This window comes from Argiope bruennichi, chromosome 8 (assembly GCF_947563725.1).
Source record: "Argiope bruennichi chromosome 8, qqArgBrue1.1, whole genome shotgun sequence".
In the NCBI taxonomy this organism is placed as follows: Eukaryota; Metazoa; Arthropoda; class Arachnida; order Araneae; family Araneidae; genus Argiope; species Argiope bruennichi.
This window is the reverse complement of record NC_079158.1, coordinates 4,253,056-4,279,821: the sequence shown is the minus strand read 5'-3', so window position 1 is coordinate 4,279,821 and position 26,766 is coordinate 4,253,056. Positions and strand designations below refer to the sequence as shown.

General features: G+C 31.2%; 1 protein-coding gene across 3 annotated transcripts in view; it reads right to left on the bottom strand.

Annotated features, from left to right (window-relative positions):
- LOC129980537 (DNA excision repair protein ERCC-6-like) overlaps positions 1-13,791 on the bottom strand; it is a 120,904-nt gene extending 107,113 nt beyond the window's left edge. For 2 of the 3 annotated variants that reach the window (XM_056090876.1, XM_056090877.1), the window contains exons 1-3: positions 13,208-13,787; positions 10,311-10,433; positions 2,396-2,584 (exon numbers count right to left, since the gene is read on the bottom strand). In XM_056090876.1, the coding sequence (XP_055946851.1) occupies positions 2,396-2,584; positions 10,311-10,433; positions 13,208-13,360 (465 nt within the window). In that variant the 5' untranslated portion in view covers positions 13,361-13,787. Of the gene's footprint in view, positions 1-2,395; positions 2,585-10,310; positions 10,434-13,207 lie in introns of all 3 variants that reach the window. The other variant, XM_056090878.1, reaches the window with a different exon arrangement.
- Between the last annotated feature and the right edge of the window lie 12,975 nt (positions 13,792-26,766).

Below are 26,766 nucleotides of genomic sequence, written 5' to 3'. Positions count from 1 at the left end.
TGATGGATCAGGCATTGAAATTTTATGTAACACAATGTCATATAAAAGATTTATTTTTCTTCTCAGGTGTCTATGTTTAGACAGTGTGACCGATCGTGAAACTCGGAAAAAAGTTGACAAACTTGCAGCTGCGAGAGAATTTTTTGCTAATTTTAATGAAAATTGTCTAAAAACATATACCGTCGGAGAATATGTCACACTCGATGAGAAGTTAGAAAAATTTCGCAGGCGATGTTCTTTTCGAAAGTATATGCCCATGAAACCACCAAAGTACGAAATCAAAATATTTGCCTTAGTTGATTCCAGAACTTTTTACAGCTACAATATGGAGATATATGCAGGACAACAACCGGAAGGTCTGCTCAAAATTGAAAATTTGGCATTTGAAATTACCAAACGTTTGTGTACTCCCTTGTTTGGATCTGGCCAAAATGTAACAATGGACACTCAAGTTATACTCTAGTACAGAAACTTTTATCAAAGAAAATAACAATTGTAGGAACCCTGAAGAAAAATAAAGCTGAAATTCTCAAAGCGTTCATAGAAACAAAATCTAGAGATGTTAATTCGTCTATTTTCGGATTTCAGAAGAATATGACACTAGTATCATACGTCCCTAAAAAATCAAAATGTGTAGTTCTGTTATCTACTATGCATCGCGATGACAGCATTGATGGAAATGATAATAAAAAACCAGAAATTATTCAGTTTTACAATGCAAAAAAAGGGGGTGTCGATACCGTAGATGAAATGTCTGCATCATATTCGATAGCTCGAAAAACCAATAGATGGCCGATGGTTGTTTTTTATTGCATATTGAACGTTGCCGGGATAAATGCCAGAGTTGCTCTAATGTCAACAAAGACCCCTCCTAAAGAATATACCAATAGAAGAAAATTCATAAAAAGTTTAGCATTATCTCTTATAGAACCACACATGAAGGTAAGAAAAACTATGCAAATGCTTCCTAAAGAACTCCGTCAAAAAATCAATGAAGCCACTTCCAATGAATCAGAGGAGATGATGCAACGTCCAGCAAAAAGATCAAAACCTGACAAAGGCTGATGTGTCATATCCCCAAGGTTCAGGGATAATGAAACAACAATTTCTTGCACAAAATGCGATAATTTTACTTGCAAAAATCATATGTTTTATGTTTGCCAGAAATGTATAATGATTGAGACTCACTGATACAAGTATGTAATTTTTTTTTATATATGTATATGATTTCTGAATGTATTACCATCCTAAATATTAAAAATATTTTTATAGGTTAAAAATTAATGTTTCTTAATTAACTATTGCAATTATTGTTTATTATAAAATGATTTTTTTTTAAATTTATAGCACATTTTTCAAACGAAACAGTTTGGGGTGAACCAGTCACCCTGCGCGATCTGCAGCGTCAGTGTTAGGCACACGCCTTCTGCCGGGTTAAAAAAGGCCTTACTCTTCCAAGGAAAGAGTGAAATAATAATGATTTTTTTTTTTTGTCATAACATTAGAGCATCTTATCACACAAAAACTATTTTTACAACATCTTTAAAAACTTTAAAATAGTTCTATAATGACATCGATTCCATTTCTCACATTTCAAACATTTTTTTGAAATTAATTTAAATGTTACTTATAGCAATTCAACTATAGCTTCTTATAGTTTATTTTAATATTTAATCACATCTATCATTCAGGCATTTTTGCCAGCATTAAAGTCTTTTGCTCCAAACATTTGCACTTTTGCTTTTATTTTATAATATAAACCACTTTTAATATGTGGACACAGAATTTATCCTACGAATAATCTTTAAAAATTTTTGCAACTTCTTTTCATCTTGTTCCATGGAAATTTTCTAGTTCATTATCTGAATTTTGAAATTATTGGAATTCGGTTTTTAATAGTGGTTAATATTAAGATGTTATTATGTGTGTTATTGCATCAACTATTAAATCATAGGAGCATTGATATCAGACCAATGAGCCTCTTAGGTTGTCTTCTTTTAAAATTGTTAATCTCCTAAAATAAGATTTAATTCCTTATAGCAAATTTTATATGCATACCAAACAGTGAGACCAAGAATGCTGTTTATACAAAAGCAATGATTAATTTATTTTGATTCATAAGTGTTGAAAGGCCTAAAACCTTTTAAGAACTTGAATATAAAATTTTAAAAACTGTCCAACATAAAAATGTATATACTTTGCTTTTAAAACTGCATACTAAGCAAATAAGCAAAGAATCAATATTATTTTATGAAAGCTGGACATTTTATTATTAAAAATTTCTGATATTCAACAATTTCAGATTTAAACAGCGTAACTTTCAAAAAATTTTCAACCAATTTTTAGTTATTAATAAAAAATTTTAAACACTAAAATTTATTAAAATTTAAATTACTTCAAGCTCTTGAATGTATTTTTTGACTTTTGGACAGTCCCACAGCTTCTGGGCTTCATAAAAACAGTGAAGAGCCTCATCAAACTTGCACTCATATGACAAGTTTATGGCTCTACTTTTCCATTCATTGAAACTCTTTAATATCTCAGGAGTTAGCTCTGCAGGAATAGCAATTTCCTTATGTGGTACCTATAAATAATCAGCAAAATAAGAATACCACCACAAAATCAAAAATAAGACATTTCAAATTATATGATCAAATAACACATATAAAATACTTTAATACTTTTCCTCATTAGGTCAGACAGTAAAGCAAATTTTTTAAAAAGCCTTAATTTTAAAAAGATTTCTAGAGCAGAATTTGAGTCTTGAATTATTTTATTAATTATTTGTTAGCAACGAAAAGTTGTATTTTGTTTAATAGACACTCATGAGAAAATAAATCAAACTTCCCAAGAAATTTGTATTTTAGCATTAAATAAATCAATTTGCAAAGAGTGCTGATTAATGTCCTTTATTAAAAAAAAAAAATCCAATTATTAATTTCTTATAGATTTTTATAAAAAATTGATTCATCTGATTTGGAAATTGCATTCTGTCACCAAAATAATCATTTATAAGTTAGTAGCCGCCTTTGGCGACCAACAATTCACCAGTATTAAATTTTAGACAGTCTTTTGGTTGTAAAGAATCATATTCTTCAAAATATTCTTGACACTCCAACTTTTAAATAAATAAATAAATATTTCTATCTTCTGCATTCAAATCAGACCGATTTAATTAATTTTGAATATTACAGGATTAGAACAATTTACATTTTCATAATCTAAGCTGATCACTCTTGAGAAACTCTAGGAGATGAGTGACTTTTTTTTTTAGATAGTCAATGAAGTGTTCTAAAATCAATCGTTTTTATAGAATAGCGACATTGAAATCTTCATAACTTGGCCAGCTTTAGTGACTGATTTAGTTGATTGGGGTGCTTTTTATTTAAAATATTAGCGTTTCAAGAATAATTTGTTAAATATGATTCACAGAGCAGAGGACATAAGCAAAATTTTAAAATATGTAATTCATCAGCATTTATAGACTCCATTTGCTTAAATATAATTGTTTCATTTAGACCATAGGTACCCAAAGTGGTCCAGGTGGACCCCCAGGGGTCCATAGGAGACCACACGAGGGTCCACGTAAACGTGAAAAGAAAACAGGGGTTCACAAGTTGTAAGTGGGGGTCCATGAAAAATTTTCTGGTTTTCATAATAAAGAACAAAAATTTTGGCTTGGATTTACCTATCAACATAGGCAGGTAACATCATTCACTAGGTAGGTACTCAAAAATATTCGAGACTTAGTTCAAACACAGAATTGAATAGAACAATAGATAATAGTACAAGTGTACACCATATGTCGAGACTTGCAAAGTGCCACCCGTGTGCCCGCTCGTCCGGGATGCTTGTTTAGACCTGCAAAGGGATGAAATGCCACTTGCGCTGTGCTTGCAGTCTACATTAGTATAAATACGAATGCCAAGAACAAAACGTTACACATTGGTTTCCAGGATTTTGAACATAAAAGTGTGATTGTGACTGAATCGATGTCAGTGTTTGCAGTGCCGGAAAAAGTAATGGACGAAGAAATCCATGAAGAAGAGCTGCTATTCGCAAAAACTTTCGGACACTAAAGGCAAATCGATATTGAATGTCCTGCGTGATTTTTTTTACAGGAAAATCTATTCCATTTACAAACATTATTTCGCTGGCAGCAGATGGAGCTCCTGCCATGTTTGGGCGATATCGTGGGTTTATAAGCCATCTTAAAAGAATAATACCAGGACTAACTTCAATTCACTGTGTCATCCACCGACAACACCTTGTAACGAAAAATTTGAGTGATAGATTGCACCAATCGCTTCAATTTGTGATTAACGCAGTTAATAAAATAAGAAGCAATGCTTTGAATACCCGTTTATTTGTGATTAAAAGCAGTTAATAAAATAAGAAGCAATGCTTTGAATACCCATTTATTTGCACTATTGTGCAATGAAAATGATGAAGATTTCCAACGACTGCTCTTACATACTGAAGTACGCTGGTTGTCGAAAGGTGCATGCTTATCGAGATTTTACTCACTTTTCGAATCAGTGATAGTGTCTGGAAACTAAAGCACCAGATTTAAAAGAAAATCTGATCAAATATAAAGCGGACATTGCGTATTTAACAGATTTGTTCATAAAATTCAATGACGATAACTTGCAGTTATAAGGGGACAGCCTTAATTTAATAAAAACAAAGGGTGTAATTTCGGCTTTTCTTGGTAAATTGAAATTAATGAAGCAAAATATTAGTAGGCGCGAATTCTCCCAGTTTCCGCACTTGTCACAGATAGAATGTCTTGATGAGGATATTCAGACATACGCTCTACATTTAAATACCCTGCGTGATGACTTCAAAAATAGATTTGAAGATATTCTGACGATGGAAATACCACCATGGATCATAACCCCATTTGATGAAACGGAAGAAGCGAATGTGGTATTACAAGAAGAGCTACTTGAGCTCAGTACGAACGAAGAACTGAAGGTGAAATTTAAAAAAGGCTATCAAACATTTTGGCTGCAGGCAGAAATCCCCGAAAAATATCCTGGGCTGTGGGAAATTGCGAGAAAATTTTTCATAGCATTTCCCTTGTCATATCTTGTCGAAAGAAGTTTTAGTGCCGTTACCAACCTGTTAACAAAAAAAAAAAAGAAAAAAAAAGGAGCAAATTGAACATCACAGAACGGGGCGATTTGAGATTACTTCTTACAAAACTGAAGCCAAATATTGATAATTTGCTGTCAATTCATCAAGTACTACATCCGTCTCATTAAAAGTATGACTATTTTTTATTGTTGATTTACATTTCAGAGTTAATTGTTGATTGTTTGTAATAATAAATGTTTATAATTTTGATTAACCACAAGTATTATTTTAATAAATAGGACACAAGAAAATGTGCTACTTTTTTTTTTTTCCTTCTTAATACCCCCAATTTAGGGTGATATTTTTTAGGAGTTTTGGGAATAGACTAGAAATGTAGCAGCAGGGAGTCTACCGAAAATAGTAAAACTTTAAAAGTGGTCCACGAGAAAAAAAAGTTTGGGAACCTCTGATTTAGACCATTTGTTAGCAGATGTATGTCTATTACTAAAGATTTACAAATTAGCTGTTGTGCTCCGATTAGAGTAGATGTACATATTAAACCATATTTGCCATAAATTAAAACTGTTTTATTGAATTTGTAATATAGGTATTGTAAAAGATCATAGAAAATGTTTCTTTCAATTTACTTTTCAAAAAATATCATTTTTCATATTTATTTCATTTTATACAAGCATGTGCTGAAAGTAACATTTTTATATGTTTAATTTAGAATGACAGTTAACTTATTTTTTTTAATTTGAACTAATTTGTTCCCATCAATGTGCAACGTACTTGTGCAGTTTAAATTTTATATTTATTTTGTGCGAAATAAATTGTTAAAAATATAATTCATTTTTTTTAAATTTATTAAAAATAGAAATTTTATTTGTTGGTTAAAACAATAATACCATTAAAAAGATTATTTTTTGAACTTCAATATGATGTAAAAATTTTGTGCTGTCTTATGTTCGGAAGTTATAGCGGATAAATGCAAAAATTTTGCTTAATTTTTAATTAATTAAAATTTTAAATAAAAATACAAAAAAAAAATCGCTCTGAGATGCACATTTCCAACCTGCAAGGTATATATATGCCAAATTTGGTAGCTATAGCTCAAATGCTCTGGCCTATTTAGCACCTACACACACATACCTTGAGCTTTATTAGAAATATATAGATATATATATTAGTATCTCGAGAATATGTCGTTAAATATGGCTCACAGAGCAGAGTATGAAAAATTGTAAAACTCGTAATTCATCAGTGGCCTTACTGACTCAAGTTACATAAAATATAATTATATACTCCATTTAGAACATTTTAACAATACTAAACAGTACATATGTCTATTATTAAATATTTACAAATTGGAAATTGGGTCCGTATTTGGATATCCTGCATATATTAAACCATGTTTACCTTAAATAAAGCTGATTTAAAAAATAAATAATATAGATATGTTATAATATTTATTATTGAAAACGATCATAGAAACCTTTATCATCCTTTTTTTTTTTTTTAAAGAAAATATCACATTTCATATTTTATGAAGAAAATTTAAGTTACAACTCAAGTTACTGACTCAAGTTACATGAAGAAAATTATATTTTTCTAGATTTAATTTGCAGTAGTTATTAATTTATTTTTTAATTGGAGCTTTTGTAAATGTGATGGCAACACGTTGATAAAAGCTCATTTTTTGCTATGCTCGTGGAAATTAAGTTTTATTTTTATTTTGTGCGAATTAAATTGTTGAAAAATATGCTTAAATTATATTTTTAAAAATTCCTTAAAAATAGAAATTTAATTTATAGGTTAAAACATTAGTATAATTGAAAAGATTATTTTTTAAACTTCAATATGATGTAAAAATTATTTTTGTGCTAATATTTTCAGAAGTTACAGCTGAAAAACACCGAAATTTTGCATATTTTTCAATTAATTAAAATTCTAATTAAAAAATTTTAAAAATCACTCCGAGGTGCACATTCTAGGCCTCCAAGGTATACATATGCCAAATTTGTTGGCTCTAGAGCAAACAGTCTGGGCTATAGAATATAGATGACAATAAGTGTCATTTCTTGATTTTAAAGATAAGACTGATTGTTGGCACTATATAAATATAATTTTTCTCTTTAAATAAAAGGCTCAAAGAAGCCTTTATAAAAATTTAGAGCTTCACAAATAAATTAAGTGTAAAAATAAATGTACATATCAATTCAAACTTGTTTCTGCTTCAATTTCTATTCGAATCTATTCATCTGTTCTGACATTAGTTCTTCTATTAGTCTACCACTTTCATCCTTCATTACTTCTGTAGCAAAACAGCAGATAACTATAAAGCATAGCTCTAAAAATCACACTTGCATTTACTTCTTGGTTTTTAAACATAAAAAAACTTCTGCAAAATAGTCAGTCATTATAGTCATTTTTTCTCAAATTTGTTCACAGTCTGTTCCATTTTGAGTTTCAATATTAAAGTATTCAGATTACAGTTGGTGTAGTCAATTATTTCATAAAAATACCTTAACACAACCTGTCTATTTACAGTTCTAACATATATACTCTTTGCTTTAAATCACAAAATAGCATTATTTTATCCAAAACACGAAAATAACTCAAAAACCATTCTACATTCATAAACAAAATGGACTGCTGCCATTCAAAACTGAATTTACTAAGATATCAAAAAAAAAAAAAAAAAAAAAAGATAATAATCATGTAGAGTATGATAATCAATGTAACATTCCCCCACCTAAGTTAACTTTTATCTTAAAATTTAACTTACAACTAATTATAGTCACAATTCCAATAAGAAAATTACATCAACAATTCACTAGTCCAGTTTATGAGGCATCTCAAAGACACAACCACTTCTAGTTTTTCTTGCCTCCTCGAAAGATTCAATATCACAGTTGATTGACTGAAGGTTGGTTGCTCACTTAATTTTGTACTTAGCAATTTTTCTCTAACTAGAGCCGACTCTGTTGCTGCCAATTCTAAAGGATAGAGGCATTGTATCAATTGAAACAACTCACCCTTTACAATTTTTTGTCTTGCAAGCATTGTAACATCATCTTCTCCCGGGATTATCTTGATTATTTTCCCAAATGGCCAATTAATACATTTTGTTTGTAGCTTCTAATCAAGACAGTATCACCATTATTACATCAGCAGCCCTTTTATGTTCTGGTCTCTGAAGCAAAGCTCCCAAATCTTAAAACCAAATCTGCTCTTTTGTAAATTCTGTCAATATTTATTGTGCTGGTTAAGACTCCAATGATCAATTCTATAACAGTTAGGAGCACCACACATTTTGATAACTTGCAGCAACACTGAAGGAGTAATTGGAATTAGCTCTGCATCATTATCCACAACATATGTCAACTGTCGTGAATTAATTATGGATTTACAATCACATAACACCGTTGTCATCTGTTCATAAGTTAAAAATCAACAAAGTATTCTTCAAATAACTTTTTAAGAATATCAATCAGTTTCTTCCACCATCTACATCACCAAAAAGCAGTCAATGGGATGAATTTCCACAAGAGATTGCCCTCTATGGGACATGAACCAGCATAAACTCATTTAAAAAGATTGCAGATATAGAAACAACTAATTCAATGTATATTCCCTATATGCATGTGAACAGACAAAATCTTTGTAAAAACAGATAATGACAAATTTGTCATTATCTTTGAGAAAAAGTGACCCCACCAGATCAACACCACAGATGCCAAATACTGCCTCTCATATACAGACCTCTAGAAGAAGAGACAATATTTTTAGGATAAGACCGACATCATTGTCTTTCTACCGTGCCAAAACCATAATTGATTTCTTAAAATGTTAAGCAGCATTTGAGTTCCAGCTTGACCATTTTTTTACATGATAGTGTATCACTATACACTTACCAACTTCATGTTTAAATAAGTAAAATTACAGACATTTAAAATCTTCAGTATTTGGTGAAAATAAAAGCTTTGTTTTCAATCAGATGATATTGCTTTTATCTTTGAAAGCACCCAGTTTTTAATTTTTTTCAGACAAAGAAGAGTAATTAATTAGAGAGCTTTCTTTCTACATTCTGATAACTTCATACTCAGTTACAAGAATTTCTTCAAAATCGATCCATTTTTTCTGGTATTATTCGGAATATGACAATTCTTAATTAATTGAAGTAACCAGACAACAATACTTACAGTTTGGTATAGTTTTAAACTTATAGATGAAGGAATTGTTTATATTTTGAAGATTCTATTTCTTTCCTCTTTTCCTTCAACACCTCTTCATTTAAGGAGATTTTAGATCTTAGCCATTCATCAGATGGGTAAAAGAGCCAAGAAGGATCTTGCAACCACTCTATATTCAACAATTGTCATGCAGAACTACCTCTAGAAATTAAATCTGTCAGATTGATAGATTCAGGTACACAAAACCAATTTTCCAGTTTATTCACTAATGTAATTTCTCATATTCTATAATATACAAATGATGTCCAATTTTCACTGCCTTTTATCCAATGCAATGCATTACTTGAATCAGTACAAAAAAAAAAAAAAAATGGTTAGAATATTTCTTAATTTTAAATATTTGTTACAACTCTTTGTAATAGTTGGGTACAAATAGTGTATGTTAACAACTCTAACCAAAGAATTTTAACAAAATTCAGCTGAGCTACTTTGCATTGTTTGAACTAGTTGATTTTTTTAATTTTATTCCTTGAATATATGCAGATAGTATAAGCCATCTTGCTTGTGTCACAAAAAAAAAAAAAAAAAAAAAAAGTGTAAACTTCAGCTGCAGATATTATCAGGCTCTTTTACTAAACATCTAAGGATGGCAAGTTCCTTAAGTAATTCAATTATTTGCTACACCTTGATTTTTTTAGAAATTGCTAGTGGTAATTCCGCATTCCAAGCATTTCTCATACTCCCTTCTGGGAACACTAGAATATTGGAGGAATCAGATTTTAGAGAAATCAATACAATAAATAATATAAAGTAGCATTTCTTTATTTAATGAAAATCTAAAATGTATCTATTAAATTGCACTTTCTAAATTTCAAAACAGGGATAAATTCAAAATGCTAATGTTACTAATAAAAAGAATAAGTTCATAAGTAAAAATGATCAATAATTATTTGAATGAATCAATATAAATAAAAAAATTTATTCTTTGTAATATTAAACAAATATTTAGAATAATTTAATTGCAAGTAATGATACCTCAACATTTTGAATCTGATTCAAAATTCTAGGCGATTTTTCAGAACCAGAAGACTTTTGACCAAATGCCTGTTCCCTTTTTGTCACAGGCTCCTGTTTTTTCTCAATTTCTCCAATAGCATCCTGAAAAAAGTAATTAAAAGCAAACACATTAAAAATTTCACACAGTCATGTAAGAGAAAGAATAGAAAGTCTAAAATGATGCTTAAAATTTATAAAAACATTACTAATAGTAACAAACTAATTAGAAATAACTCATATGTAGAAAGCTAATAATAATTGTATCATTAGTTAACAACATCAGATGCATTCCATTTTATGTTACTAACTGTTATTAATTCACCATAGAAAGAATTGCATGAATATAATTTTTTTTTAAATATGCACTACATTGTCTTTAAGATATCTTTTAAGGGACCCTTCAAAATGACATTTTGATGAATCTCAATTCAAAACATAATAAATTCCAAACTTGATTTGGACAGCATAATGATATAGTATCACTCATTAATGAAATTTCACTAACATTTTAATAACAAAATTCTGATCATAATCCTGAACAATTCCAGAATATTTTGAAAAATTATCTTTTTAAAACAAACGGACAGCATATAGTTATAAATACAATTACCCATCTAAAGTAATATAAATAGATGTTCCAATCTTGTAATTTATATATAAAAATATTGTGACTTGAATGTGATAATCAATTCACAAAATGAACTATGTGCAAGTTCATAGAATTAGCCATAATTACTATTTCACCATTAATTAATGAAACACCTTTTACTGATTGGCATGATATTTTTTTTAAAAAAAAAATGTTTCTGTAAACATAAATTTGTAGATGAATAAAACTTTCACGAAGTTTAGTCATTAACTGAGCAGTTTTTGCTACTATCTAATTAGATGCCATCTTCATTTTTGTGTAGGTTACATTGTAATGATTTAAGTAAGAATTCAGGAATACTTGTTTATAGATACTACATGACTATTTTTTATTAAGTTATATTCGCAAATAACTCAGTTTTAGTTTATTATTAACAAATTGATTATTTGATGCATGAGTAACACTTAGAAGCTATATTTAAAATGTTAAGTGATTTACAAAGCTTTCTATAATCATAATGCATATTTAAACCTGTATGGAAAGGTAAAAAAAAAAAAAAAATGAATATCATTGCAACTGAATCAGCAACATGAATTTTTATTCACCACCAAAAATACTGAAATTTGGTTTCCTTATTCATTGCAAAGTCTGTAACCCTTAGCGATCAGTATAAATCATCTTGCTTTTAGCAAACTTTTTTTTTTTAATTTTGTGCTTTTTTAAATATTTTTTATTTCTTTTAAGCACTTTTAGGATTTGTGAAAACCTGAAAAATATAACTTTATTTTCTCATGGATTTGATTGTCATTGATTTTTTTATTTAATTACTTGATTTCATTTATTTAATTGAGTTCATTTGCAAAATTTCAAGGACACTTTTTAGTATATCTGTTCAACAAAATATAGACATGACACAGGCTAGGAAAATAAAAAATTGAACTTCATAATAAATTATTTTAAATAAAAACTCGTAAGTAAAATAAGCTTGATGAATAAAATAGTATATATATATATATATATATATATATATATATAGGGGTTCAGATATTTATTGAGAAACTTTATTTACCAATATTAACAGCATTCTCACATTACTGCTTATATTCAATTGCTGTTTGATATATCTAATTTCATCTACATTCAATGAAAATTTTATAGTTTATAAATTTTCCAAAGTGTCTTGCAAAAAATTTCATTCAATACCATATTACATTCTGTAGAAATAATTCTAATTTATCACAAATGATTAGAATCTCTTTCCACTCCTCAGCTTTCTTGTTAACATTCATTAGACCAAAAGTCACTGAAAATATAAAAGTATTTTCAGCAATAACACCCAAAATTAAAATCATGTTAAGCAATCAGCTCTGGAAATTCTATCGTATAGGAGAACATTAATTGATAGAAGTAAGATCTGTTGCTGCTTCCGAAGAAAATGTTCAACTCAGGAAAAAATTGGTTGTGAATTGTTCTTTGCTCATTTTTAGCTTAAACCTTATTTATGTATTTAATGAATATAAAATTAACATAATTATAAATAATCATTTTTCCCCTTCAAATCAATATGAAAAAAAAATTTATTTTAAAAAATTTATTTGATGTTTACAAAAGAAAATATTGGTCTATAAACAGTTAATACAAAAATAAAATCCTACAAAAAATGTTACCAAAAGATCCTATATTAAAATGCAATTAAAATACATGAAGGCAAAATGGTCTGTCAAATAAAAACTAGCTATCATAAAGAAAGAACTTAATAGTTCTAAAGAAATTCTAGTACTATTCAAGAAAATTATGTAAAAAAAAGTTTTTCTGAATCATTTAATTTTGTATCAAATTAAATTTCTATCATTCCACATTTTTCAGTTACAATACAATGAATAAGATTGAATTGGTGCTCATCTAAATCAACAATGTCATTAAACAGTTTGGACTATTGCATACGAAGTGTCATTATTCAGTACATCCGTTTCTACTATTTCAGATCTAGTTACAACTGCTTTCATTAAAACACAATTCCTCCTGATGTAACAGAGTTTATTATGGAGTGTAATTTGTTCGTTCAAAAATACACTCCTATAAAACTGTTAGTCATCTCCATTTTTTTAGAAAAGTATTAGAAAGAACGGAAAGTACTTTAACGAGTTAAAATCATATTTAATTTGCAAAAAGGCAAAGTGTGATTACAAACATAGCTTAAAAAGTTTTAAGGTGATCTTAATTGATTATTTAATATTGCTCCGTAGTAAGAACAATATATACAAAATTAAAATCATACAACCCTTACTTTCAGTTTTTGAATCCGGTTAAGAATCTTCGATGTTTCTTTAATTTTTCTAGCAAGTTCGAATTTATGAAGAGATTCAAGCAATTTGCCTTCAGCAGCAAGGCGTTTTCCATCCTTCTGTAATTCTTCAAACTTTTCGAAGTTGGATGACATATCACTATTTATTCTTTCTAAATCTTAAAGTATTCTCATTAGGTGATTAATATAATAACTACACACTGTGTACAATCCCAAAGAAAATGTACACACAATGAATTTAGAAAACGTTTTGTATAATTCCGAATAAATAAATAATAAACCAGCTAACACATTCATATGCAAGCGCCTTTCAGTGCAGGGAAAAATTTGACGTCATAATTTTATTCATCCAATCTGCTTCTTTGTTACTAGAACGGTTTCTTTAAACCAATACCATTGCTCTTAAACTAAGATTTAAAAAGGAATCATCTGAAACATCTGGAATGTTTTACGAATGAATATTTTTAATTTTTTAAATAAATAATTCATACAACTAAAAAATTGAGTAGTTTTTAATCCAAGCTAGTTATTGGGAGGACTGTAGTAATAAAGCATTCCTCAGGAACGAACTTTGGACCTGGAAGAGCAAAAAGATTGAAAGAATTCTAGAAAAGACACGACCACGGGAATCAGGACTGTAGCATCTGGCAACCCCAGTGTGAGCGAGCAATCATTTTTATGTGAGTTTTGGCTGTTCTGGTCAATTGATTCACTAACGTTACTAGAAATTAATCTTACAACACATTTTATTTACTATTCTTCAATAATTTACTCTTAACATTTCCATTAATTTTAAACAAAATATTAAGGTACTATACATTTTTTATTTATGATTTCAATGAAATATATGCACGCTTCTGTAATAATTTCCAATACTTAAATTATTTTTTAAAGATATTTTCTAAAATGAGTAATTTGATTGTAAATATTATATGGTAATAAGTGGTTAGACTCAAATCATGATATCATCGCCAAACTTGATTTTTTTCGATAATTCGCCAATTATATTATTAGACTTAGCTTTGTAACTACATTTAAATATTTAAAATAATAACGAAAACCAGTCAAACAGTTACATAATTCCGATCACTGATCTGATATCACGAACTTTTACTTCATATGAAAGCTTATGCAATGGTTTCTTTGTTATAATCCACCCTCCATTTTAGAAAGAAATCGAAAAGATACTATATGTTTTGTTCATTTTCTGAGAAAAAACTCGAAGGTAGAGCTCCTCAGCCACAACCTTTATGCATAGTTCGAAAAATTTTGATGACATATAAGTACTCATAAATGGTCGGCCATTCTGTTGTTCTCCATTTCAAGATATATGCCAAAATAAAACTTTGGCAGTGCCCTTAACTTCAAAGATTGAAGCAATTCCATCAATTTTCGTCGTCAAAAATTTATTTCTCGAATTTGAAGCATTATCAAGCAAACAGAAATTGATTGACATGACTAAACTAATTTTATTACTTTTGTTCCGACCTGTCACTGTCCTGCCCTCTTGCGGCAAAGGGAAAAACACTTCAGTGTATCGTGAGCGAGTGTGTGTACGGTAGCAAGGCAGCGCCTGCTAAGCAATGATGGCCAGAATAAAAGGAAAAAGAGTCCAAATTTATTCTTGTGTGGTGATTTTTTAATAATGTAAGAGCAATCGACATAAATTTAGTGCGCGTGTGTTCATATGGTCCGTCTCGGAGGAGGTGAAATAGCGATCAGCGATGGATTACGTTTTTTTGTGTGTGTGTGTGTGAAAATATGCGAAGTGGATTAGCGTAGGCTTAGGAACCGAAACTTGTAGCTTGAGTGGTGTTTTCTGTTTCTGTTCTTTGTGTTTTCGCGTATTCTCTCGTACCAATTCTCAAGGATAATTATTGTGGGTAAGTGTTCAATTACTTAAATTTTCATTATGTCTTTGTCTAGTCTGAAGAAAGACGAATTAAAGAGTTTGTGTACGGAACTAGATATTCAATTTGCATCTTCCGCTAAAGTTGTAGATTTGATAAGTATAATTGAGAATAGTGACATTTATAAGCAAAGATGTTTTAATCTCTTTTTCAATTCACTCGAAAAAGCTTTCAAAACAAAAGGAGTTAGTGATAAATTTAAAGCGGAAATTCTATTAAATCTATTAGGGGATAGAATTGACAATTTAATGGTTTATATCAAAGAAGAAGAGTTGAGTGACTATGAAAAAATTAAATCTATTGTCTTAAAACAATTTCAACCAACTTATCAAGAATGTTAAAACAATTTAAAAGTGCAGTAAAATTGCCAACAGAAAATTATGCGCAATTTGCTTCAAGCGTTAGATCTATTTTTGAGTATTACATTCAACTTCTTAATGTGAATAATTTTTCTAAACTGTATGAGTTAATGGTTTCTGATCAGATTTTTAGCACTCTTCCTCAAGATTTAAAGAGTCATATCAGTATTAAAGAAGGAGAATCTGTTTTTAATGTGCAGGAAATAAGTAGAGAATGTGATTTATTTGTGGCTTCTAAAACCGGAACCAAACTGAGTGCAGTTCGTTTTCCCGCACAGTCGTTACGAATAAAAATGAGCAAAGGAATTTCGGTAAAGGAAATTTTGAGAATCGTAATAGAAATGTTTCTAAAGTGTTCTTATCGAATACTAATTCTAAATGCGTTATGTACCAGAACAACCACTCAATATTTAAACGTCAGGAATTTCAAAAACTTTCTGTTAGTGATAGAGTTGCATTTGTGAAATCCCAAAACTTATGTTTTAAATGCCTCTCACCAATATGCAATGTAAAAAAGTGTTCTGCAAGAAATTGCTTTTGTAATAAACCTCATAATAGGTTACTTCATTATCCCAGAGAGTTTGATCATTTCAGTGGGAGTGGTAAAAGCGAAACTAGTACCATAGTTAATAAAGGGGAAAGTTCAAAATCAACTTTAAACCCGGAAGTTAATTCATTTTATCCAACTTCTTGCGCAACTAATGAAAATGTGCAATCTACATTTTCAGCTACGAGTACGGTTGAAAATAAACAAATGAGAACTGTATTGTTAAGCACGGCTAAATTTTATATTCGAGATAAATTTGGGAATCTGCAATGTGTTAGAGGGTTGCTGGATGTAGGAAGTCACTCTGATATTATGACTTCGGAGTGTGCAAACAGATTAGGGTTAAAACAAGAAAAAATAAATGTAACAATTTCATGTTTAAATAATTCCTCAATGACTGTTACCAAATTTATTAAAGCTGAAATTTCAAATGCTGATAAGAGCTTTAAGCAAAATTTTGAGTTTCTTGTTGTAGATAAAATCACTGAGTTAACCCCAATTAAATATTTAAGTGTTAAAGAACAAATTCCTTCTAATATTAATTTAGCTGATAATTTTATGGTTCCCCAAAAAGTTGATTGTCTCCTAGGTGCTAAATCGTTCTATCATTTGTTGAGGCCAGAAAAGATCTACTCATCAAATGCAGAGTTGTTTTTTCAAAATAGTGTTTTTGGATTTTTGGCTTTCGGTAGTATAATGGAGTTTAATTCCCCAAAAATTCATTGTGGGTTAATTATTGATGAAGATTTAAACAATACCATGAAAAAATTCTGGGAACTAGAAACTGTTGAGTTAAAGACCCCTAAATCCCATGAGGCAAAAATCGCCGAGGAACATTTTGTTAAAACTCATTATAGAGAGCCTAGTGGAAAATATGTAGTCACAATCCCACTTAAAGAGGAACCTAGTTGTTTAGGCGAGTCTAAAAGTATAGCATTAAAAAGATTAAATTCACTTTGGAGTAAACTATCTCGTGATAAAACTTATTTAAAATTGTATGAAGAATTTATTAATGAGTATGAAAATTTGGGACATATGAGAGACGTGACGCATGAGACAGAACCAGAGACAGTGTATTACATGCCCCATCATGGAGTATATAGACCAGAGAAAATTACCACTAAGTTTCGTGTAGTATTTAATGCCTCTAGTGAAACCACGAATGGAACTTCATTCAATAGCTTGCAAATTAATGGGGGAATTGTGCAGGAGGACTTAATTTCAATTATGATGCGATTCCGCAAACATCCATATGCATTTATTGCGGACATTGAAAAAATGTATAGGATGATTTACATTCATCCCAGTCAGCGAAACCTACAAAGAATACTTTGGAAGGGCAGTGAGTTTGGTTCAGTGAAAACGTTTGATCTGTCGACAATTACTTACGGTACTACTAGTGCCCCATTTTTAGCTACACGAACTCTAATTCAAATTGCAAGGGATGAGGAACACAATTTTCCCCTTGCAGTGCCCGTTGTTGAGAAAGAATTTTATGTGGACGATGTGCTATCTGGTGCTAAGACTTTACCCGTATGCATAGAGATGCAACAGCAGCTCACTTCCATGTTAAAACGAGCTGGCATGAACTTGCATAAATGGCGAGGCAATCATCCTCAGTTGTCTACCACTTCTGGATGTAACTACGACTTTGCAGACTGCGATAACAAAACTTTAGGTGTCACGTGGGACCATACTAATGACTGTTTTTGTTTTAAGGTGTCCATAACTTCAACGGATGTTCATACTAAACGAACAGTTCTATCCACAATAGCCAAGTTGTTTGACACTCTGGGCCTCCTTGGTCCTGTGATTTCACTAGCGAAAATTTTTCTACAAAAATTGTGGCTTCTGAATCTTCAATGGGATGATCAGCTTCCCCCTGAAAATCATAGTGAATGGGAGAAGTTTTCAAACGAGTTACAGTACATTAACAACATCAAGGTGAGCAGATGTATTCTTCCATTTTCCGACGTCGAAGCTATAGAGCTTCATGGGTTCAGCGACGCTTCTGAAGCTGCCTTCGGAGCTGTTGTGTACTGCAAATCCCAAACACCTGCTGGTGAGGTTATTGTCAAGATGGTGGCCAGTAAATCCAGAGTGTCTCCACTGAAGAAGCTCACGATCCCGAGATTGGAGCTCTGCGCTGCTGTGCTGCTGGTGAAATTGATGCAGCGTATCCAGTCGGCTCTTTGACTGAAAGTGTCCAATACCTATTACTGGAGCGATAGTATGATTGTGCTGTCATGGATTAAAAAAGAGACGTCCCAGTTAAAAACCTTCGTGGCAAACCGTGTAGCCACACTTCAAGACCTTTCGTGTCAGGAACAGTGGAGACATGTTTCGTCAGGAGATAATCCAGCTGATCTTATCAGTCGTGGTGTAAATCCGTCCAAAATGCTCGAGAGTCACTTGTGGTGGGAAGGCCCTGCCTTTCTAAAAAACAGTGAGTATCCGTGCAGAGAAATCTCTGACTCTGTGATAAAGGACGATGTAGACTGTGAACTCAAAAAAGTTGACTGTGAAAGTGTTTTAGTTACTACATTGAACAATTCATTTGTTACTGATATTCTTAATTGTGGTAATAGTTATACTAAAATATTGCATGTATTAAGTTATATTTACAGGTTCTTTAATAATTGTAGAGCTAATTTTCCTAAGAATTTTGGAAACGTTGGCATATTACCTATTTAAGCCATTTACAAAATCGCACGAAATGGCAAATAATTAAAACCAATGTAAAGATAGGTGATTTGGTACTGTTGAAAGAGGAAAATTTACCAAGTACCAAATGGGCCATTGGTCGTATTTTGAATGTTTACCTCGGTAAGGATGGTAACGTAAGAGTTTGTGATGTGAAAACACAGAAGGGTGTTTTCAAAAGAGCTATTTCCAAATTGTGTAAATTACCTATGGATAATAGAATTTAATCAGTGTAATATTGTATAGTGATTTAATGTAATTTGTATTTTACCTATTGATGTGTAATCTTATATTAGTGTTCTTTATTGTGTGATTAATGTTATTACCTTGTAATGTGTAGTGTTTAAAATCTGAATTTGTGTGTTTTTATTCAGCATTGTGCATTGAATTGTGATATTCCATAGTTTTTCCTTGTGTGTGTGTGTTGACAACATTATGTCAAGGCGGGCGGTATGTTCCGACCTGTCACTGTGCTGCCCTCTTGCGGCAAAGGAAAAACACTTCAGTGTATCGTGAGCGAGTGTGTGTGCGGTAGCAGGGCAGTGCCTGCTAAGCAATGATGGCCAGAATAAAAGGAAAAAGAGTCCAAATTTATTCTTGTGTGGTGATTTTTTAATAATGTGAGAGCAATCGACATAAATTTAGTGCGTGTGTGTTCAACTTTAGTATTTACTATACACAGCTGGGTACTTTGGGATTATCCCGTTGACCATTTTCGCCAACTCGATATTATCGCCAAAAGGTGGATTTGCGCCAGTAACCTCTAATTACTTTTCACTATGATGGCGCCAAAAGTTTGGCGCTTTTTAACGAGCGTCAACAGGTCGATGGGATAATCCTAAAAACAGGGTGCTATATCTATAGCGTGAATCAGCAATCTTCGACGAAGCGAGTAACAACTCAACTCCGTATTGAAAACAAAACAACTTGGAATCGAAAAAACTGGAAAACGTTCTGATCAGCAGCTGAAAGGACTCTGAACTATTTTCTTTCGGAAATGCAGTCATTTAAATTTAATATGTATATAGAATAACTTGTCTTGTTGTAGAAATAAATGTTATAGTTTATTTTTTCAAGGAGAGTAGTTTTTTTCAATCACAGTAAAATAACCCGTGTACCATAGGCGAGTACACGACATGGCGTCCGAGACAGGATTGTGATTTGAAATCAACGATTCGAAAGGCAAGTGAATTATTTTGACGATAAGTTATTTGTTTTTAGAAATTTGTCGATACTTTGAAGTAAGAATAACTGTTTCAGAAAAATTATGGAAGCTTTAAAGCTTAAACGGAAAACAGTTAGATCTGCATTTACTAGATTATTTAATCATTTAGATGACTCATCGAAAGCGGAAGTAAACATTGCAGAAGATTTAGATTGTTTGGAACCTTCCAGCTGCTTGGCGAAAAAAATAATGAACTTTGCAATTAAATGAAAATATTTTGAATCTTTTGCTGATGTCTGAAGACATAAAGGAAGACGATATTGAAAAGGAATCTCGTTTCCCCTGGTTAAATCTTGTTTAAGTGAAGAAGTTTTAAGAGCCTGACGGAGAAATGATAGAGGATTGGATGGAAAAGATGACGCAAAAGAATCTCGATTGGAAAGTTTGATGAAATTTTTGAAGAACGAAATTAAAAATGAGAATAGGATAGCTCTTGCCATGCAAGGCTTCTCTTTGAAAGAAAATAACAAAAATATCAAGATTAAAAGAGACTTGCCGACAGCTGCGGGACTTTTTTCGGGAAACCAAAAATCTGTTTTGAAGTGTATATTTTGTGACAAGAACAATCATGAATCCAAAGAATGTCATGTTGCTCGAAATTTGGATTTAAATGAGAAAATGAAACGATTGAAAAAAAGAGGTTGCTGTTTCAAATGTCTAAGTAACGGTCACGTGCCAAAGCTATGCAGGGTCCAAGTGAATTGAGGGATCTGTGGTCAAAGACATCATGCTGTGATGTGCCCTGACAGAAAGACCGCTGAGTCTTCTAATTCTCAAGAAGCAACGGACAGTTCAATCAATTTTGGACAGTTCAATACATCGGCCAATCCCACATGTTCTACGAGTGTATTTCTACAGACCCTGGTCTTGGTTCTTTGGGGAGAAATACAGGATTTTGTTGTAAGAGCCCTCATAGGCACTGGAAGTCAGTAATCTTATATTACGAAAGAAGCTGCTAAGAAAATGAAGTATCCTGCATTAACCCTTCAACCGGCTGGAAATAGGAAGTTGCTTTCCGAAAACTGCTTTAAACGAGGCTGGAACGTAGGAAGTTGCTTTACGCAAAGTGCTTTAAACCCGGCTCCAACGTAGAAAGTCACCAATGCTTTCCCCCTTAAATGCAATAAACGGGGTGGGTCATCTGCTTGTTAAGGTCATTTTGTGGTTTTCGCTGACAGTTAGAATTTTGGTGGTCTCTCAAATTAGGGGAATGAACTCCCGAGAAGAGGAAACAACGTTTTTCGTAAGAATTCACGATTGCAGGATCGATTGGTGATATGAGCTGTATACTTCATTCCTGATTTGAATATTTCATTATTTCGCCACAAATTTAATATCCAAATGAAAACTATTATACTTAATAAAGGTAGGGAATTCCTCATATTTACATGTCATAATCATGTATAACAGTTAATGATTGTGATTAGTTCGCAAAAAAGTACGTTTGAACTTTTAATAATACTTTTATTAAAATGCAGTAAAATATAAAAAAAAATCCTTATATAAAATTTTTAAATTTATTTTCATCCCGATTACTAAGCGAGACAAATATTTATTTATAAATGTAATTTTAACTATTGCTTAAGATTTGTATATAGATTTTGGACAAGCATTTAATACGTAATAAAAGGAAAATTTGAAAAATTTTTGAATCTAATTATTTATTTTTTACTGTTTAGAGTGAGTTTTTAGTAAAAGCGTTTTTAATTATTTTTATAAATGTTTTTATTTAAAGTGTTTATTTTATTTTTTATTTCATTATTTAAATTACAAGCGTTCTTTATTGCTTTTTGCAAATCATATTTGTCTTTTTTTTTGGGGGGGGGGGTTCAGGTAGGAAAAAAACCCGCTTCTTTTATAAATATAAAAAATATTTTTTAGAAATTATATCTTTAAAATATATAATTATATTATTAATATATATATTTAAAATCTCTATAAAAAAATCAAAGCACACTCAAATGGGAGGAAGATTTGTGTCTTGTGACGAGCTGAGAAAAGCTTATATGAAAAAAATTACTTAGTAATAATAAGGAATATTAAAAAAAAGTTTAGCATTTGAAAGAAAGAAAATATATTTAATAAAAGGAAAATATTTATTTATATTCAAAAAAATTCGGTGATGAGTATGATATTACTTTGAAGAATAGAATTAATAAATGTATCTGTGCAATTATAATTATTGCTTTGCATTAAAACAGCATTAGCTATTTAATGAAATTAAATAAATGCATTAAAGGCTGATACGATTTCTAACTGTTTGAACGTATCACAAGGCTGTGGATTCAGAACTTTTTTTTATTTGTGGATCTCGTTTCCTTTCAATTGCTAGTATTCGGTGAGAAAATCCATGTGTTTCTCTATGTGAAAGTAGTTTTTCTGTTTGTCGGCATTGTTAATAGAAGTTTTCAAGCTGTAAAATGTCGGTAGGTTTAGTGCTTAAAATTGCCCAAGTTACGTTACAAAGAGAAGCGTTACATCTGGTGACAACAGCCTATTCAATAAAAATTAGTGTCTCAAAATGGGTTATATAGAACATATGCCAGGCAGATTGTACAATAGAAGTACTTTTAATACGAATCTCGCATTGAAAGGGAGGATATTTTCCCTTGCTAGGCATTCAGCAAGACAAGAATGAATTCTTGAAAGATGTTCTGAGTAGTTCTTTTAATCTTTACCATTTTTTAAATTTATGAGTCTTGGATGTAAAAGATTAATTCATCACTCCTGAAAGTGCTGTTCTTTTTATAAAATTAACGTGGGTATTATGGCAATAATATATGAAAAAAAGTTTTTAAGCTTTGCTCTTTAATCAGTTTTAGATTTTATGTCAAACAAAGTGTGTGCTCTACTATTTTTAATTTTCATATCCATTAAAGTTTTTTTTTTCATAGAACATTTAAAGAAGTACTTCTTAATATATTTAATAATAATTAATGACTAAAAAGTAAAATAAAAAATTCAATTTCTCTGTTCACTAATACAAGGCAAGTGGATTTTCTTACTAAATTTGTTTATATTCTGGTTGAAATTCTGAAATTCGGCTATTGATCAGATACTACTGAATATTGTTTTCAATAGAAAAATTGCTTCCTTTAGGAAATTTATTTCTAATGCACCTCCTAAGGCCAATCCTAATAGCAATTTTCAAAAATGAGCTAAAAATTTTTCACCAATGCTTGATTCTGCACTTGAACTTTATCTAAAATAAAACAAAATTTTTAACAAACGCATACCACTGAAACATACTCAACATTAAATAATCAGTTGGATCATATCTTGATATCAACAATGGAAAAAAATTAGGTTGAAATGATAGAAGCAGCAATGAAGACAATTTAATTTCACTTCCATCATGAAATATATTGATGTAAAATATACTTAAATTCGATAAATTAATATACAAATGTCAAATTAATTAATTTACTTTCCTTCGAATTACCACGGGAAAATTTTAATTAAAATTTTTACTATGCTTTAAAAATTAATAATTTACGAAAATATTAGCTTTGCATTTTTTAAAAGCTATTTGTGAATATTATTTTTGCTTTGATAAGAAATGGTTACAGATGCTAAGAAGATTTTAACATCATGAGACTCTGATGAGTCATCTGTGACTAGACCACCAATAATTCGCTGCTTTACCGCAACAACATGATTCTCCGACCCAGTCTTTGCTAATTAATTCTATGACATGGCAATTGCCCTGCGTCGACCGATTTATCACTTGATTGATCAGTCCGTACTATTCAAAATCCCTGGTGTTAAGGGGGTGGTGATGGTTGAGACGCGGGAAAGTTTACACCCTGTTGTGAATGGTCAGGGGTAAGCAAAAACATACCAGGCCGGTTAACAAAAGTGCTGACAATTTCTTATCTAGTAAATTGTATTCAACCTTTATTTTGACTAAGGCCGTTTTAAGAACATTCTTAAGCTAGACAGTCGGCGCTCGATGGGTTGATTACGGTGTCAATCTGGTCTAAAAGCACAATGCTAAAAATACGAATAAACTCTGTGCATGTGCGTGAATTTGACTCGTAAAATTTCGAATAAATATAGAAATATTTTGATATTAAATTCTATTTTTGACGTAGATGATTTGGAATTATTCAATTTATCTCTAGGAATGATGAAGATAACAGGCTAAAATAAATTTTTTTAAAAAAAGAAAAATATCTGAAAGTATTTGTCGGCTTCGACCCTCGAACTGAAGACCTGCAAAACTAAGCACTACACTCTGCCGATCGTTCCATCAAGCCGAGTGACCTAAGAGCTTCTAAAAGGTCTATGAATCTCATTATGACTGCCCACTAAAATTTTAAATACGGTGTCAATCTGGTCTAAAAGCACAATGCTAAAAATACGAATGAATTATGCGCATGTGCGTAAATTTGACTCGTAAAATGACGAATAAATATAGATATATTTTAATGCGAAATTCTATTTTTGACGTAGATGATTTGGAATTATTCAATTTATCTCTAGGAATGATGGAGAAAACTGGCTAAAATAAATTTAAAAAAAATATATATATATATAAAAATATTTGGCGGCTTCGAGCCTCGAACTGAAGACCTGCAAAACTAACCGGAACACTGTGCCGATCCATCCATCAGGCCTCGTAACCTGAGAGCTTCTGAAGAGTCTATGAATCTCATTATGACTGTCCAGTAAAATTTTAAATACGGTGTCAATCTGGTCTAAAATCAGAATGCTAAGAATACGAATAAATTTTGCGCATATGCGTGAATTTGACTCGTAAAATTTCGAATAAAAATAGAAATATTTTGATATTAAATTTTATTTTTGACGTAGATGATTTGGAATTATTCAATTTATCTCTAGGAATGATGGAGAAAACCTGCTAAAAAAATTTTTAAAAAAAAGAAGAAAAATATATAAAAATATTTGGCGGCTTCAAGCGTCGAACTGAAGACCTGCAAAACTAACCGGAACACTCTGCCGATCCATCCACCAGGAATCGTAACCTGAGAGCTTCTGAAGGGTCTATGAATCTCATTACGACTGTCCAGTAAAATTTTAAATACGGTGTCAATCTGGACTAAAAGCACAATGCTAAGAATACGAATGAATTCTGCGCATGTGCGGGAATTTGGCTCGTAAAATTTAGAATAAATATAGAAATATTTTGATATTAAATTCTATTTTTGACGTAGATGATTTTGAATTATTCAATTTATCTCTAGGAATGATGGAGAAAACCTGCTAAAATAAATTTAAAAAAAAAAAGAAAAATATATAAAAATACTTGTCGGCTTCGAGCCTCAAACTGAAGACCTGCAAAAGTAACCGAAATACTCTGCCAATTCATCCACCAAGCCTCGTAACCTGAGAGCTTCTCAAGGGTCTATGAATCTCATTACGACTGTCCAGTAAAACTTTAAATACGGTGTCAAAGCACAATGCTAAAAATAAGAATGAAATTTGCGAATGCGCGTGAATTTGACTCACAAAATTTCGAATAAATATAGAAATATTTTCATATGAAATTCTATTTTTGACGTAGATGGTTTGGAATTATTCAGTTGATCTTTACGAATGATGGAGAAAACCTGCTAAAATAAATTTAAAAAATATATATATAAATATATTTGGCAGCTTCAAGCGTCCAACGGAAGACCTGCAAAACTAACCGGAACACTCTGCCGATCCATCCACCAAGCCTCGTAACCTGAGAGCTTCTGAAGGGTCTATGAATCTCATTACGACTGCCCACTAAAATATTAAATACGGTGTCAATCTGGTCTAAAAGCACAATGCTAAGAATACGAATGAATTATGCGCATGTGCGTGAAATTGACTCGCAAAATTTCGAATAAATATAGAAATATGTTGATATTAAATTCTATTTTTGACGTAGATGATTTGGAATTATTCAGTTTATCTCGAGGAATGATCGAGAAAACTGGTTAAAATAAATTTAAAAAAAGAAGAAAAATATATAAAACTATTTCTCGGCTACGAGCTTCGAACTGAATACCTGCAAAACTAAGCCCTGCACTCTGCTGATCAGCCACCAAGCCTCGCAACCTGAGAGCTTCTGAAGCGAATATGAATCTCATTACGACTGTCCACTAAAATTTTAAATACGGTGTCAATCTGGTCAAAAAGCAAAATGCTAAGAATACGAATGAATTATGCGCCTGTGCGTGAACTTGAATCGTAAAATTTCGAATAAATATAGAAATATTTTGATATTAAATTCTATTTTTGACGTAGATGATTTGGAATTATTCAGTTTATCTCTATGAATGATGGAGAAAACCTACTAAAATAAATAAAAAAAATATATATATAAATATATTTGGCGGCTTCGAGCCTCGAACTGAAGACCTGCAAAACTAACCGGAACACTCTGCCGATACAGCCACCAAGCCTCGTAACCTGAGAGCTTCTGAAGAGTCTATGAATCTCATTACGACTGTCCATTAAAAGTTAAAAAACGGTGTCAATCTGGTCTAAAAGCACAATGCTAAGAGTACGAATGAATTCTGCGCATGTGCTTGAGTTTGACTCGTAAAATTTCGAATAAATATAGAAATATTTTGATATTAAATTCTATTTTTGACGTAGATGATTTGAAATTATTCCATTTATCTCCAGGAATGATGGAGAAAACTGGTTAAAATAAATTTTAAAAAAAAGAAGAAAAATATATAAAAACCTTTGTCGGCTACGAGCCTCGAACTGTAGACCTGCAAAACTAAGCGCTGCACTCTGCTACGTAGCCACCAAGCCTCCTAACCTATGAGCTTCTGAAGCGTCTATGAATCTTA